Source organism: Aureobasidium pullulans (assembly GCF_000721785.1).
Source record: "Aureobasidium pullulans EXF-150 unplaced genomic scaffold scaffold_12, whole genome shotgun sequence".
Classification (NCBI taxonomy): Eukaryota; Fungi; Ascomycota; class Dothideomycetes; order Dothideales; family Saccotheciaceae; genus Aureobasidium; species Aureobasidium pullulans.
Window position 1 is genome coordinate 68,921 of NW_021941032.1, and position 15,563 is coordinate 84,483.

The 15,563-nt window shown below is 49.5% G+C and overlaps 7 protein-coding genes across 7 annotated transcripts; 3 read left to right on the forward strand and 4 right to left on the reverse strand.

The window, feature by feature from the left end:
- Positions 1-2,473: 2,473 nt before the first annotated feature.
- On the forward strand, positions 2,474-3,035 carry M438DRAFT_356390 (uncharacterized protein; the record flags this gene model as incomplete). The annotated part of the gene is made up of 2 exons (XM_029907097.1): positions 2,474-2,670; positions 2,717-3,035. 2 exons carry the CDS (start codon positions 2,474-2,476, stop codon positions 3,033-3,035), a joined length of 516 nt encoding a protein of 171 aa, XP_029759152.1.
- A 724-nt stretch (positions 3,036-3,759) lies between these two features.
- On the reverse strand, positions 3,760-4,383 carry M438DRAFT_336327 (Isochorismatase hydrolase; the record flags this gene model as incomplete). Its single annotated transcript, XM_029903878.1, has 1 exon — positions 3,760-4,383. The coding sequence occupies one exon, from the start codon at positions 4,381-4,383 to the stop codon at positions 3,760-3,762; it is 624 nt and encodes a 207-aa protein (XP_029759153.1).
- M438DRAFT_346643 (acyl-CoA N-acyltransferase) lies at positions 4,380-5,299 on the reverse strand. Its single transcript, XM_029905724.1, has one exon. The coding sequence runs from the start codon at positions 5,134-5,136 to the stop codon at positions 4,597-4,599; it is 540 nt and encodes a 179-aa protein (XP_029759154.1). The 5' UTR covers positions 5,137-5,299; the 3' UTR covers positions 4,380-4,596.
- A 338-nt stretch (positions 5,300-5,637) lies between these two features.
- On the forward strand, positions 5,638-8,512 carry M438DRAFT_346644 (uncharacterized protein). The gene is made up of 8 exons (XM_029905725.1): positions 5,638-5,783; positions 5,833-5,915; positions 5,970-6,902; positions 6,959-7,158; positions 7,227-7,359; positions 7,415-7,639; positions 7,695-7,853; positions 7,901-8,512. The coding sequence occupies exons 2-8, from the start codon at positions 5,845-5,847 to the stop codon at positions 8,310-8,312; spliced, it is 2,133 nt and encodes a 710-aa protein (XP_029759155.1). The 5' UTR covers positions 5,638-5,783; positions 5,833-5,844; the 3' UTR covers positions 8,313-8,512.
- A 192-nt stretch (positions 8,513-8,704) lies between these two features.
- M438DRAFT_299173 (monooxygenase) lies at positions 8,705-10,362 on the reverse strand (the record flags this gene model as incomplete). The annotated part of the gene is made up of 5 exons (XM_029902015.1): positions 10,226-10,362; positions 9,886-10,174; positions 9,740-9,829; positions 9,038-9,675; positions 8,705-8,981 (listed from the first exon to the last, which is right to left on the reverse strand). Coding segments are annotated over exons 1-5 (1,398 nt in total), but the record flags the coding sequence as incomplete, so codon positions are not given.
- Positions 10,363-11,171: 809 nt separating this feature from the next.
- Positions 11,172-12,447, reverse strand: M438DRAFT_276426 (alcohol dehydrogenase; the record flags this gene model as incomplete). The annotated part of the gene is made up of 3 exons (XM_029900852.1): positions 11,172-11,495; positions 11,549-11,960; positions 12,011-12,447. 3 exons carry the CDS (start codon positions 12,445-12,447, stop codon positions 11,172-11,174), a joined length of 1,173 nt encoding a protein of 390 aa, XP_029759157.1.
- A 477-nt stretch (positions 12,448-12,924) lies between these two features.
- Positions 12,925-15,064, forward strand: M438DRAFT_276464 (uncharacterized protein; the record flags this gene model as incomplete). Its single annotated transcript, XM_029900856.1, has 3 exons — positions 12,925-13,117; positions 13,169-14,316; positions 14,363-15,064. 3 exons carry the CDS (start codon positions 12,925-12,927, stop codon positions 15,062-15,064), a joined length of 2,043 nt encoding a protein of 680 aa, XP_029759158.1.
- Between the last annotated feature and the right edge of the window lie 499 nt (positions 15,065-15,563).

Sequence of the window (15,563 nt, forward strand, 5' to 3'; positions counted from 1 at the left end):
TTTATAGTGCAATGCAATAATCCAGAGATGGTGAGTATTACTGTAAGAAGCGAAGTGAGCTAGGCAGCAGCTTCGCCCGCAGGATAATTTTCGGATTAATCTCCACATAACGACGATCCTTACCTCTTCATGTCGCAAAAGGCCTTGGTGAAGGTGCCGACCCGACAAGAGACCAGGGCTTGAAGAGCAGTTCTGAATAAGCCGACGAATGCGCCTTGACGGGGAGATCAAGATGAAAGTGTCGAGCCCAATGCGACAGAGCAATTGGGTTGTCCGCCGGTGGAGGACTTGGATGGACCCTCGGAAGTCGAGGCGACGGAACGTTGAAGTGTGGGGGCGGCCGGCTCTTGCTCTGATTGGCTGAAAGACGTCAAAATTCACCCTTCCATTCTCGCAACAAGCAGCATCTAGGAACACCACTCTCACAAGTCAAGAGCAACCCGACTGACTCCAGGCGGAAGGAACATATGATCTTTCTCAGTAAGCTATCCGAATACGTATGATGCCTCCCGTGACCTCTCGATCTCGCTGCGCCATCTCCAGCGCTTCTCGGCTCTGCGATACGACATCACTGCTGGTATTGCCTGTTATCGATACGTCTCTGGAGATGCGGATGGAAGTATGTGGCCTGTATTATATGACTGTGTGCCCATTCTGCGAGTCTAGACCAACTAAAATCGTTATGCCGTTCTCCGGCCCGGTAGCACTGATCAAACGGCTCAATTCAACTGGAAGCATTCCGACCACGCAGAATTGTTAGCTTTGGACCTATTCAATAAACCTCAAACGATATTTTGAACGGTTTAAGATCTTCAATAGAAGCGAGAAGGCGGATACATATACTGCCCAACACCCGGTCACAATCCAAGCTTTCATACTATTTGACAACTTGCATCTCACATCATGCTCGCCTACTACGCTGCAACCCTGTTCTGCCTTCCGCTATCCTTAGTGACAGCGGCTTCATTTCAAACCTCATACACAGGCCTTGCCGTATATGCAGACCAACATGGGAGTTATCGCGCTTCAGTGTCGATAACGGTCAAAGATCCGGCTACTGGCAATCAAACGAATTGTAGAGCAAGCTGGACAGAAGGGTCAGCGCCCTCAAATTGGGTACGTCTCGATGCTGGTAGTGATATTCGTCTAAGCAGAACTTCCACTGACTTTATCTCTTCCAAAGTTCAATTGCGACTCACCCACCTTTTCTTTCAAGATCGATCAGTACCAAGAGCTAAATTCCGTTAGTGTCGAGATGAAACATCAGTATAAAGGGTAAACATGATGAATTCTCACCCGACATCCATACCTACAACAACTGACAACCTCACAGGAAGGGGAAAAAGTGTGTCAGCTCCAGCAGCCCAGACTGTACAACAAGCAGAGCTTATGCACACTTCGATACCACGACAGCAGGATACGAGGACGGTTGTAGCGCTGAGGCCGACCATTGTGGCGCCGATTGGTCAGGGGTCCACGACGCTGCTGTGTTTTCCAGCTGCAAATCAGGATGCGGGCTCAAATCTGGCGCAAACTGACGGCTGGTACAAGCGATATTGAGACTTCATACTCTGGGAGATATTACGCCTAGCAGCAAAAGGTCCTAGAGTCTATATGATGACTCCGATCACATGTTTAGAATTCTATGTATCCTACTAATGAGACCCTCGGCTCTGCGATACCACATCATTGCTGGTGTTGCCAGTCATCGGCGGGTCTCCATGTAGACGGAAGTATATGAGCTTGTCCTGTGTGACTATGCGCCCAATCTGCGACTGCATACCCATGCATATCTAGACTCAATTTTTCCAAAGCGACATTCGGAATCACCATCGTGCCTCGTGCCGTGCGAACTTTGGCTTTTACAAACAGCCTGCTGTGCTCGTGCTTCCAAACGTCAACAACCTTGATCACATCCCACTCGAAATCATCATTCGAATCGAACACCTGTGCTTGCTGGGGTACTACCATTCCTGCTACTGCCTGATTCGCCATGGTAGCGTTTGAATTGGCAGTGGACCGCGTCTCCCCATTATCATCATCATCATCATCATCATCATCATCGAACTCCTCATCATAATCTCCACTCAGGCTACTGTGGTCTCATGGTAGCTCAAGATAGAGCGAAATCTGCCAGACGTCGTTGGGTATTTGCAAGTGTCAAATTGGCTTTGACGCCGTTTTTCTCAATGCCCAATTGGCGTGAATAACGCCACAGTCTAGAGCAAGTGTCGACTTATAGGGGAAGCTGTCACGGAAAAAGGGTATGAAGTTGACATCCTGCGGCGGGCTAATACCGCATCGGACTCGAGCCGACGTCAAGCAAGTCAACAACCGGGAATACTTGATCCTCCACTGATGGAGTCCATTTTACTTTCGGGCAAATTGACTTATATAGTCCTGCTTTCTGCGCCCATGTAGAAGATCTAAAGTGTCGCCATTCGAGGATCAAACCTCTCTACCTATCTGGAAGATGACTAGCCCTGGATACGCGACTTTCTCGCAAGAAGATGATTGCGCAAAACAGCGAGCTAGCAAGGCCTGTAACCGCTGTCGTGCTGAAAAGGCAAGATGTTCTGGTGGTTATCCATGCTCGAGATGCAAGTCGTCTGATACCGTGTGTATCTTTGGTTTTGCAAAGAAGCCGAAGCGAAAAGTCTTCCCCGAGCAGTAAGTCTTAAACCTCTGCGTCTTGTCACAATCCGATGTCGTCTAGCTACGTAAGAACGCTAGAGATGCAGCAGTTCAAGCTGGCCGCTGGACTTCAGACCATGTATTTCATGCTGCTGGCTGCCAAAGCGTGGCCAGGCACTCAACTTCCTGAGCATAAGGGCAATCCTCTTGTTCATGACGTCCTGGACAGGCTTGGTCTGCTAGAGCACAAAGACGGCCAGGATATCGACATCGATTTCCACGATCACGAAACCAATACACAACACTCAAGCGCTGAGGAAGTTCTTCCGATGAAACATCCTAAGCATGATCATGATGCAGTACAAGCTTCACCGATACCACCTGCTGTACATGCCGAGTAGTCTCCACGCTCTCGGCTTCAATTGGAGCAGTCCTCGCTTTCTCAGTTTCCCGAAGATGAAAGCAACCTCGATCGTGCAATTGGGCCATGTAATCCCTAGCCGTTGCAGTACAACCCTTTGCCAGGCTCTTTCGAACTTCGAACAGCACGATCGGATTTTCTATCGAGGCCACCGTCCAAGATGGCAGGATCACTTCCAAACAATCTACCAACTCCTGGAAGCGTAGCAGCGACGATTTGGCAAGATCATCACTATCCACCCTCTTGTTGGCCTGGAAATCAGCAACATTCGCAATCTACAGCATATCTAGATTTCAAGTCGGGAACGGCTGTGCCGGCAATTTTTCTAATTTGCAATACGAGCGATCCCTTCGGCCCTGCAGCTTGTCATCACAGTCCATATCTGGTGGACCCGGGACAACATGGTTGTGATTTCGATGTAGTTTAATTGTCCTTTCGTGGTCAATATCTAGCATTTTTCACGACGACCACGGAGCGAGCTCGAGAAGACCTGCTCGACTGTAATCTAGAGGGATGGGGCGTTTGATATCAGCAGGGCATGTCTGATAACTTTCCTCCATAGCCTCTTCCCGGTCTTTACCTGATCATTTCCTTGAGCCTGTCTCTGTGCTGTTGTGCTGTTTGCTCGCCTCTCTCTTGCCCGCCCAGGCTCTTCTTTCGGGTGCTGTCGCATAACTCTCGTATGGAAACTGATTTCTGCTGTTCTATTCATACATTTCCTGGATCTCTGCAGCATTCATAACGTACCCCCTCGAAGTCAACACCTTCTCCATCAAAATCTTGTGCAATTCTTCATCCGCATCCGCACATCCATCCCTGACAACCGTGACGACGAACTCCGCATCAGTGGCTTGCACAGCTGTTCTTAACACGCAACCTGAAGTACTCAATCCAGTCAAGATCAATGAAGCGATACCCCTCTCTTGCAGGAAGTCCATCAAGCCAGACGACTTGAGCGCAGAAATATGACCAGGTCTTCTCGTAAATATCAATTCCTCAGCATCTGCGCCGTCAGTCAAGCTCGTAGGCTCAGCGCTAGTCCCGGAAGAGACCATCGCAGCCACAATAGTTTTGTATCTGTTCGCGTCTTTACAGCTGGGGAAAGCTAACTTTGAGGTATCGATGAGAGCGTGAATGACAAGAATACCACGCTGTGTGGCCCATCTCCTCATCCTCGCGGCCGTAGCGACGGCAGTGACGGCAGAGGGCCCAGCATGTTGAAGAAACATCTCGTGGAAGTCTAAGAGAAGGAGAGCAGTCTGCGATGGTGGGTAGAAGCCTGGGTCTGCGGGATCGGCTAAAACGGGGTCTGATCTGGTGGAAGCCATCTTTGTTGTCTCGCACTTTGAAAAAAGGTATAGTTGACTAAATGTAAAAGCGATACATTATCGACAAGAGCGGCATTATGTCGTTCTTATATCCTGCTCACCGACGGAGATAGCATCTTGCAGATCTCGGAGGTAACGGAGTTAGTCTGCGGCCTGAACCGGCGCGGAACCGGCCCCCCTATGCATTAATCCGGAGAGTGAATTTGACAGGCTCTACAACCTTTTCACCATGACCAAATCAGTATCAATCTGTCCACCCACCAAGAATTCCTTCGTCCCGATGGCCTTGAACCCAAGCTTTTCATACAACCTCAAAGCTTTTGCGTTTTCTTCCCAAACTCCCAACCACAAATTCTCAAACCCTTGCTGCCTCGCCAGATCCTCCACGGCCTTTGCTAGCATTTTTCCGACCCCACAACCATGATGATCAGGATGCACATAAATTCTCTGCAACTCGACGTAGTTGGTGAAGGAAGCTAGACAATTTTCGCTGCTTCCTTTCGTCATAAGTGTGAAGCCGATAATCTCGTTGCTAGGTGTTGTTGCGAGGATAAGGTCCTTGGAAGGGTTGTTGATATCGGTTTCGATAGCCGAGGGGCTGTATGAGGTAGTGAGGTATGTTTTCAGGTCTTCGGGAGAGACAGTGTGGCCGAAAGTTTGGGTCCAGACATGGGTGCCTAGCTCTGATATCGCTTTTGCGTCGGAGAGTGCTGCTTTGCGAATGCTGATGGGTTGCATTTCTGAGATGCCCATGGTTTGCGATGTTTTCAAGGAGGATGCGGGATGTCGTGTGTCCAATCCAGAGATGCAATGATACACCGAGGTCTTCGGTGGCAAATTGGAAGATCTGAATGGCGCTTCTATGTTCAGAAAAAGATCAAGACTGTTTCCTGTAGCTTTTATCATCTCACCGGGGCTCGTCGAGCATAGGGCGTGAAACCATGGACGTGACTCATGTTGTGAAACCGACATGTTCAAACCTTATTTGGTGCTTTGCCAAGAACAATTTACTGACATGAGAAGGTCTTCTTTCCAACCATCTCTAGAAAGTACGAGTATTCAGGCATCTCATCTCTCCGTTACGGCACTAAACTGTACGCCGCTCATGTTCAAAAGTGTCTTCAGTAATTTATCGAACACTCTCAGCACATTGCAATGACAGGTCTCGTTATCGCCTCAACCTCGGCGAAACTAAACCGAAGTCAGCGACGTTCCCCGCGTCCTATACGCGTAGCTCTTCATCTTCTCTGAGGGCGACTTCGACTGCTATATCAGGTGGAAGAACAGGCGCCTGATGACTGTATGACACGCTCATGCCTCGGAGTTCGTCGAATGTCGGCGTAAGCGCACGTTCGCACGTCACTACAGCTTGTGCGGCATGTCGCAGAAGCAAAATCAAGGTGGCTGTACCATTTTGCGCCCCAGCACGCCTCTACTGACGGGCTGTAGTGCGACGGGAATATGCCAACCTGCGGGCATTGTCTCTCAAGAAACCGCGAATGCGTATTTGAGAGCCGTTCTGACAAAAGAAAGTCTGTTAGAGACCATCATCATTAACAAGGACAGCAGCTGACTCAGGACCGCAGAATTTCGACGCGGAAAAGCGTCAAGCTATTCTCGGCTAGAGTCAAGCAATTACAAGACTTTATCGTTTCGCATGGCCTTCCGGTTCCTCCACCGCCTGGTCGTCAAAACGCAAGTACATTGGATAATTTAATGGAAACATATCCCTCGTCGCCTTCAGAAGGCCAGCCTGACGACCCCATGGATTCCGGCCTGCTGATGGAACCATCAATGAACTCACTTCGAGGTTCCGAAACCGTACAGTTGAATAATCCATCGACTCATACGGATGTCACGATGCTCGGGATGGATAATTCATATCCTGTTTCGGCATCAACCATTCCTAACGACGTATCCACACAGTTTGATTGGTCCAATGACGTTGCTTTTGACGCCCTCCCCACCACAGGCGCGGATTGGGTATGGAACGCGCCAGGGTTCGACGTTCCATTTGCTGACAGCAACCCTGATGGACCGACAGCATCAGCGCTGATGGATCTTTATGCTAGTGCTTCTGGTCGCCCAATACCAGAGATATCGGATGCACTGGCAGGTTGGGACCCTGAGACTGACTCTCAGGTCGAAGAGGAAGACCACACCGAGGTTACCAGTCAGATCTCGGAACGTATGGGTGGCCTTCTGGCCAGCAAGGGAGGTAAATGGCGGTTCTATGGGGCGACGTCCAACCTCCATCTCGCAAGATTGCGTTCGACTCCATCATCAGTACCCACGAAGTGTCTACAACAGGTAACCCTCAACTCGTCGCGATTGAAGCTTCTCGGTCTGGATATTCCCGTCGAGCCTGTACTGGAACAGCGACTGATTGACCTGTTCTTCGCATGGCACAACTCAAGCATGCATGTTGTCGACAAAGAGTGTTTCGAGCGCGGTAGGAGTTTGTACACAGATGATCACCGAGACAGCGAATTCTACTCTGAATTCTTGGTAAATGCCATGTAGGATAGAATCGTTGAAAACACTTCGAGGTGTTCATTGACTGATGCAACAACAGATGTGCCGTTGGCGCAGCTCTCGAGAGCGATCGACATCCAGCGCTCCCTGTACCCCTGCCAGATTTCTTCTCAAAGAGAGCAAAGGCGCTTCTTGAGCTTGAATTGGACGAGCCCAAAGTAGCAACCGTTCAAGGTCTTGCCATTATGAGCTGTCATGAAGTCAGCTCCATGCAAGATACCAGAGCATGGCTTTATAGTGGTACAACAACGACTTTCCTCGAAGCAATGCTGAGGCTTCTGGTAAACCTTACTGACATTTGGTATCAGGAATGGCTGTCAGGCTGGCTTTCGACCTCGGCCTACACATTAGTACACAAAAATATGTCGACGAAGGCTCCATGAGCCACGAAGAAAGCAACGCACGGAACATAGCGGTCTGGGGCTGTTTCATGAATGATCGGTCGGTCACCTATTTCAAGATATGTCACTTGATTACTGATTCGGATTTTCTGCAGTGATTGCGGGCTGTATCTTGGTCGACCCTTCCACAGCAACATCAAGGATCTAGCGAGCGACTTACCAATCGTAAATAACACGCACGAAAGTACCTCGATGTGGACGGCTGTTATGTCGGGCGATAACGCGCCAGAGATTGTTCAGCCTCTCTTGAACGCTCAGAACCCACTCATGGAGAAGTCGATAGCGCTACACTTGATCATGTCTTCGCTTGGTCATCAGCTGTAAGTGATTGTTGAACGGCATCAAAACAATGTTGGACAATACTGACTCGTACAGATATGCAAGCGAGAATACTACCAACCTGGAACTTCAAAGACTCGCTCACGACACTTTCGCGCAGCTCCGAGACTGGCGAGAGAACCTACCGACAGAACTAGATCTTGACGTGACTATTTTGGAGACTACGAAAATATTGCCACACATTCTTGTGTTACAGTGAGTCGATCCGAACGAATTGTTTTCGCAAGACTGACGAGTCACAGCATGCATTACGCCCTCCTGGTCATAATCTTGCATCGTCCATTCTGCTCAAGGTATTACGTCCAGCCCCGGCCTCTAGTCGGCCGAGGTCCTCAGCACGCCCGTGAAATGTGTATACAATCAGCCGTCGACATAGCAAAGCTACTTGTCTGCTACAAACGCCAGTACACATTGCGAAGGATTAGCAATCAAGTCGTACATATCACCTTCACGGCGGCACTTATACTTGTTTATGCTGTGGTCTCCGGTATTGGCATCGCTAGTCAATTCCGTGAAAGCTTGGAGTCACATCTCGATACAACTTGTGAAGCTCTTTCGGAGTTAGGAGAAGCGTTTCCGAACGCCAACAGAGCTCTTGATGTTTTGCTTGCTGCTAAACGGTCATGGCAGGCTCGCATGTTGAGAAAGGTCTAGATAAGCAGGTAGAACGTCTTACCTTCTGGAACATCATCAGTTCGTGAACGAGATATAGCTTTGAGTATCAAGGCAATCACTCACTGCTGCTACATTCAATGACGCTCTGACTGACGGGAAAAATGCATCAAATTCGTCCGATTACGCTCATCCAACCTTGAACGGATCAGAGATAATAGAATGTTCTATCAATTGGCTACATACTTTCACCTTCACCAAAGCTTTGAACTCAGCATAGCGGAGAAGTCTCGAGTATTCCGTGCGTAGATAGCCGCCGCGACACAAGCCATACCCAAGATGCCCCAAGACCCGCCAAAAGTCTTCCAAAGGCTCTTGAGACGCCACAACTTACTACCTCCCTTCATGATAAAAGCATCTCGATCAGGCGTAAGAGTGGCAATCCAGAACTCGATTGCCAACCCTGGCCACGAAGCCGCATTGCGTCCAAACTCGCCAATGTACCAGTTGGTGCAACGACCTGAAAAGACGCTGTTTCGAAGACGCAACTGGATATCATTGGTAGTGCGATTTTCAACCGACTCTTTTACCTCGATTGTTTCGGCTCGAGATCTGAGAAGCGGCTTGACGAGAGCTCGAGCAGTGTAGTCGACTTGAACTTCGCATGCGTACAGCGCAGAGTTATTTGCAGGGAAGGTGTTTGGTCCGAACCTGTCTTTTTGTCAGCTGGGATCACTCGTCTCTGCTACCTCCTTCTTGGTACTTACAAGATGGCCATATTCGGGAAGTTGTGAACGAATGTTCCCAAGTATGCTTGTGCGCCGCGGTTCTCTTTCCATTGTTGCTCTAGAGTGGATCCGTTTGCGCCAATGACATCCATGGGTGTCAGGAATTGTGACACTTTGAAGCCAGTGGCTGTGACGATGATGTCAAACCTATCATCTCTTCCGGAAGTGCTGATGATGCCATCTTCAGTAATGCGCTGCAAGCCCTCAGGAATAAGTTCCACATTGTCTCTGTTCAATGAGTCCAGATATTCCGGATCTGCGATCTTTCTCTTGCAGCCAAGCTCGAAGTCCGGAACCAGGAGATTGTGGTACTTCTCTGGCGCTTTTGTGTAGATGTATTGACGCGCTTCCTCCTCTTCCTTCAGACGCTGTTTCACCCCAGCGTCGGTGCCACGATAGCTGTATGACTGCTTATCAATAGACCAGAAGATGTTCCATCTGTGCAAACGCATCAAGAATGGTACCCAACGGAAGGACCACTTCTCAAAGTTGCTGAAGTGGCGGTTCGGACGCTCGTGATACCATTGGGGGCTTCGTGCATACTGCTTGACAGATTTGGCATCTTTGGCGATTGCCGGTATGACTTGAACGGCGCTGCAACCATTACCAATGACGGCCTATGACAATTTCGATGTCAGTAAACGCGTTGAGTTGTGACATTGGAGCTTCGGTATAACTCACAATGTTCTTGTCTTTGTAAGAAACGGAGTGATCCCAGCGAGCAGTATGGAAAATTGGCCCATTGAAAGTTTCCATACCCGGAAATGTGACCTGTCATCATAAGCTCAGCTCATTTTCTCGGTAGAAGACGATCAAAAGTGACATACATCTCGCGGCGCAGATATACCCCCAACAGCGGAGATCAGCATGGTGGCGTTGCGGGTAAAGACGATGTCGGTGGTGAGGTCTCTAAATGTCACCGCCCAGTGCTTGTTCTGCACATCCCACTTTGCACCCAGACACTCGACGGAAGCGTGAACATGCTTTCGTAGGTCAAACTTGTCGACCGTATCTTCGATATACTGCAATATCTCGGCTTGCTCTGCGAGTTGCTTGGACCAGTTTGGATTGAGGTTGAAGCTGAATGAGTACAAATGTGAATGGACGTCGCAGCCACTGCAAAGATGTCAGAGAGGTTTCAACACGTCGGAAGAGTATTTGGCTCACCATCCAGGATAAGTGTTGGTTCGCCACGTCCCGCCAACACCGTCGAGTTTCTCGTAGATTGTGAAATCTTCGAAGCCCAACTCATGCTTCATTTTGTGTCCCATTGCAATGCCCGATGGGCCTGCACCAATAATGATGGCGTTAATCGCGGCCATTTCGTTTTCGAATCTTTGGCTCGAGCTTTTTGCGTCGCAGGATGATGTTCTTGGAAAGATTTGAACAGCAAGCGATATTTGCAGCTCTTCGGTCGCAGTTGGGGATTTTATGAGCACAACCCAGTTACACAAGACCTCTCGGATATTCCTTGAGAGGATTACGGATCCTAGAGTCCGATTGTTCTCATGCGATTAGCCAGGAACCAAAGTTCGAGTGGTTGCTTGGACGCTGACCAACCTCGGGTTTCGGATTCCGATGTGAGTAGAGTTTCGGGACGTGGATCAGATCCAACAGTTTCTCCGCACTGAAGGTACCTCCCCGGATTATCAGTCATTCGTAACTTGATGTCACGCGCTAAGAATCCATCGTCAAGCTGAGAGATAAGTGGAGGAAATCTGCCATGTTGCAACATTCGTCGATTAGCCGAGGTCGACTTGGAGACACTGTAAACTCAAAGCACCTCGATCGCTGTCAGGCACTACGTGCTCATCGAACTTCTTTGATTAAGATCCGTATGATTCTATCATAAAGGCTTGTTGGACTGCGATCATCTCTGGTCCATATCATGATACGTTGGACCATAAAGCACCTTGTACAAGACACGGCGGGTCGACCCTAGAGTGTTTCCAAATCTGCTTCTGGACTTTTTGATACCTTTAAATCAAGAAAAGTTCTAGACGCATCAAGATATGTGTCCCCAATTGATTATTATGGAAATATGTACACTGGTGTCTTCTTGAATTTGAATCGTTGTTTCAAGCAATCCGAAGTGTCTCCTGACCCAGAATCTTTACACATCGAGCTCTTCTTCGTTAACGTTGACGACCACCTTGATCACCATGTTCCCATCCTCGTCTCTGCTCTTGCTTGCACACGTTAGCGCCTGATGGACATTTTCAAGGCCGTGGAAGCGATGTGTGATCATCTGCCCTATGTCAGGCATCATCGGATCAGACTTGCTCTTTTCCATGATGTCGATTGCTTCGGGGTAGCAGTTTGCGTAACGCCAGACTGCAATGATATCCACTTCACGAGCACTTGCATCCGAGATTGGAAGCAAATGATTGGGAGTACCCATGCCGACCAGCACCGCTTTGCCTCCTGCCTTTGTAGTCTGTGACGCGTCAGATCTCGCACATCCCGCAAAGTAAAAATGGTGGTAGATACAAGGATACTTGCTTGCACGCAAGACTGGACTCCAGTACACTCGAATGTGTAGTTTGACCGTCCCACTGGAGTACCATCAGGGGATCTGACCTCTGCAAGGGATTTTGCCATTTCCGTGGCAATCTCAAGCTCTTCTTCTGCAGTCGCGCCTCGTTTGGCGGGCACGACGAATCCCGCATCGGCAAATCGATAGTGTAGAGCAAACTCGACCCGAGATCGGACAATGTCCGCGATGACGATTCGGGAGCATCCCGAAAGACGAGCCGCCACTGCACAGAGAAGTCCTACAGCACCAGCGCCAATGACAGTGCAGCTGCTTCCTGGCTTGATACCAGCACGGCGGCAGGCATGTACGGCAACAGCAAGAGGCTCCAGTAAGGCCCCCTCTTCACTCGTCATCCCTGGGGGAAGTCTGGACGGCGATTAGATTGTTGTTCGCAAAAATATTATGGGCTTACGAACTTATGTGTCCATGCCGCTGGGTGAACCACCCGCGTTTGTAGTCCGCCTTGGAAATGGGGCCATGCAGATCCGCTGCCACGAAAACGTAGCTCAGGACAGATGTTGTAACGACCATCGAGACAAAGCTCACACTTTCCACATGCTACGCCAGGCTCGATGGCAACGAGATCCCCCTGTTGCCGATCAGTGACCCCTGGGCCAAGCTCTACGATGTTGCCAGAGAACTCGTGGCCGAGACATAAGGGCTGTAGGATCTTGATTGAACCATTACAGCCTTTTTGGAAATAGTGCATGTCGGAGCCGCAAAGTGTCACAGATCGTGGTGCGATGAGGACCTCGCCAGGGTTCAAGGCAGGCACCAGTTGAGAGACCACCGACAGATGTTGCGCCTCGGTAAGATATTGGCCAACAGAGGTTTCATTTCCGGAGTCCGTCATGGTAACGTTGATTGAAAGAAGATGTTGCGAAGCTCTTGCGTATTTCGGCAGGGGTCATATCGAGTATAACATTGGGCACAGACCTGATCTGGATTACCCATTCGGAGCATCACATCCGTGGACGGAATCGACTACAAGGCGACTTCCATCTAGTGACATACCTATACATTGTGTGTCTCAGGTAAGAGTTTGGGTTTTCCATCCCCTGCCAAGCCAGACCATGGGGCCATCGGGTTTCGGATTCCGAGATGCTATGGAGTCACGTGGAGTGGTGCGATGGCAGTAGACTTATCTTCAGACGATTCTCACTGTCTACAAGTCATAACCTCGATATAATCTGAAAAATACGGGCAGCATAAGCATCGCACACACGAAACCGGATTCTTATCTTTGAGTACCATGAAGCCTCAGGAGACCCCACATCCTGATTTCGTACACAACGGAGACATCGTTCAGACCAGTATGACCGATGCCAGTATGACCGATGATGATCACGCCGTGTTGGTTCTTCGAAACCTCTTGTTTGATATCTGTAATCAGAACGGAGGCGGGCATGGAGGTTCTGCTGTTGGTATGGCTGCGATAGGCGTTGCGCTGTACAAATATGTTATGAGGTACAACCCATCCAATCCCGAGTGGTTTGACAGAGATCGCTTTGTTCTCTCGAATGGTGAGTGAACCATCCAATTGCTCTCATCGATCTTGCTCTGACACTATTCAGGACATGCTGCGATGTTTCTGTACGCACTGAACCATCTGGTTGGTTACGACCTCTGGACCATGGACGAATTGAAAGGCTACGGAAGTGCGAAGACCGATGGCTACAGCACAATCTGCCATGGACATCCAGAGATTGAGGTTCCTGGGATTGAAGTCACGACTGGTCCTTTGGGACAAGGCGTGGCCAATGCTGTTGGTCTGGCCATCGCTTCGAAAAATCTTGCGGCGCGGTTCAACCAGCCTGGCTTTCACGTCATCAAATCTCGTATCTATTGTATGACCGGAGATGGATGTCTTATGGAGGGAGTTGCCCTTGAGTCAATCGCACTAGCTGGACATCTGAAGCTTGACAACCTTGTTTTGGTTTACGATAACAATCAGGTCACCTGCGATGGCCCGCTAGACTGGATCAACACTGAAGATGTCAACAGCAAGATGAGAGCTTGTGGATGGTACGTCCTGGACGTTCACAACGGCTCGTACGACGTGCAATCAATCGTCTGCGCACTTGAGCATTCCAAAAATGTTCGGGATCAACCGGTTTTTATCAACATCCGTACAGTCATCGGTGTAGGCACTCCAACTGCTGGTACGGCCAAGGCGCACCATGGATCTTTCGACGCAAGTTACGTGGCCGATTCGAAGGTCAGCGCTGGTCAGGATCCGTCCAAGACCCATCAAGTCACCGACAGAGCTCTGGAATTCTTTCGTGAATGCAAGACGAGCGGACAAGGTTTGAATACAGAATGGCATGGACTTCTCCAACGTTACCACACAACCCATCCAGAATTATACCAGTCACTGCAAAAGCGCCAGCAAGGCAAGCTAGACGACGGTATCTTCAAAGTCCTGGACTCTACAGATACAAGAGACATGTTGTCTTTGGCTACTCGAGAGTCAAACGGCCTGATTATGGAGAAGCTCTGGGAGGCATGCGAGGCTTTGTGTGGCGGTGGTGCCGATCTTGCCAATTCGAACAAAATCTACCAGTCGGTCACCGATGTCTTGCTACCAGGAAACTACGCCGGGCGCTACATTCGATATGGCATCCGCGAACACGCTATGGCAAGTGTCTCAAACGGAATAGCCGCCTATGCCCCTGGTGCTTTCATACCGGTGACTGCCACGTTTTTGATGTTCTATCTATATGTGAGTTGTCTGGATTCCTTCATTTTCCATAGCTGACCCAATCAAGGCCGCTCCCGGAGTACGTATGGGCGCTTTGAGTCATCTCCAGACGATACATCTGGCAACGCATGACTCTTTCGCAGAAGGGCAAAATGGACCGACTCATCAGCCCGTTGAGGTCGATTCGCTATATCGTGCCATGCCCAACTTGACTTACTTCCGTCCTAGTGATGCTGAGGAAGTTGTTGCTGCATGGCAGTATGCTTTGACCACACGAACGCGCCCGACCATGATTTCTCTGGGAAGAGATCCTGTTTCTCCAATTCCAAACACTGACAGAAAACTGGCCCTGAAGGGCGCCTACGTTATACACGAAACGGATTCAGCACAGCTCACCCTAGCAAGTTGCGGTACAGCTCTACAACATGCAGTGACTGCAGCGGAGCTCTTGAGAGCTGATGGCATACGCGTGAGAGTCGTCAGTGCCCCAAGCTTGGACATCTTCGAAGAGCAGTCCCAGTCATACAAGAGCACTGTCTTCCCTGTAGATGGGCACCCAATCGTGAGCGTTGAGGAGTTTGTGGCTACTACATGGGCTCGATATGTCACTGCAAGTGTGAGCATGACATCGTATGGGTACTCTGCTTCGGGTCCCAGCAATTATGACCGCCTTGGACTTGATGGCAAAGGCATACATGCCAGGGTTCAAATGTATCTCCGAGATCTGGGTGGACGTAGTGCTCGACAGAATGGATGGAGACAGCTTTGAGGACTGAGCTTGTACATAGATATTCTGCAACAGTATAGTGTAATGTACAGTGAATCTCATACATATTGCCAGCCCGGAGATGGTTTGCTTTTCTTCCAACATATCTCGCAATACATTGCGAGTGAGTGAGCCGTTCGTTCGTCAAACTTTAGTCTGGCCGACTTCTTTGGTGATGGCACCCGAATAACAGTAGTCGATGGCTGTCACCAGGTAAAGCACATCTATCTTGCCACATCACCTAGTCTAGCTCGCACCAGAATCCTTTCTCAATGTGCTGGAGGGTTCGGCCAGTCGGTGCGACTTAGAGTGCGAAACAATTACGGGCTCGGGTAAGATCGGAGCATAACCCGATCCTCCTATTTGTCTGTACATGCTACCTCAAGGATTGGAAACAATCAGTGGCATGTTACTGTTGTTCATTGGTGGATCCTTCTTCGAGTTCGGTCACACAACTGATCAGATGATCATACACTGAAATCGATTGTGAGGAGCAAGCTTC

What these genes read in the sequence shown, in the direction of transcription:
- M438DRAFT_346643 (XM_029905724.1), bottom strand. Translation starts at nt 5,136, where the DNA reads ATGGGCATCTCAGAAATGCAACCCATCAGCATTCGCAAAGCAGCACTC.
- M438DRAFT_346644 (XM_029905725.1), top strand. Translation starts at nt 5,845, where the DNA reads ATGCCAACCTGCGGGCATTGTCTCTCAAGAAACCGCGAATGCGTATTT. An exon ending in AGCCGTTCTGACAAAAGAAA is followed by an intron (nt 5,916 to 5,969) that starts GTCTGTTAGAGA and finishes TCAGGACCGCAG; the next exon opens with AATTTCGACGCGGAAAAGCG. An exon ending in CAGAGCATGGCTTTATAGTG is followed by an intron (nt 7,159 to 7,226) that starts GTACAACAACGA and finishes ATTTGGTATCAG; the next exon opens with GAATGGCTGTCAGGCTGGCT.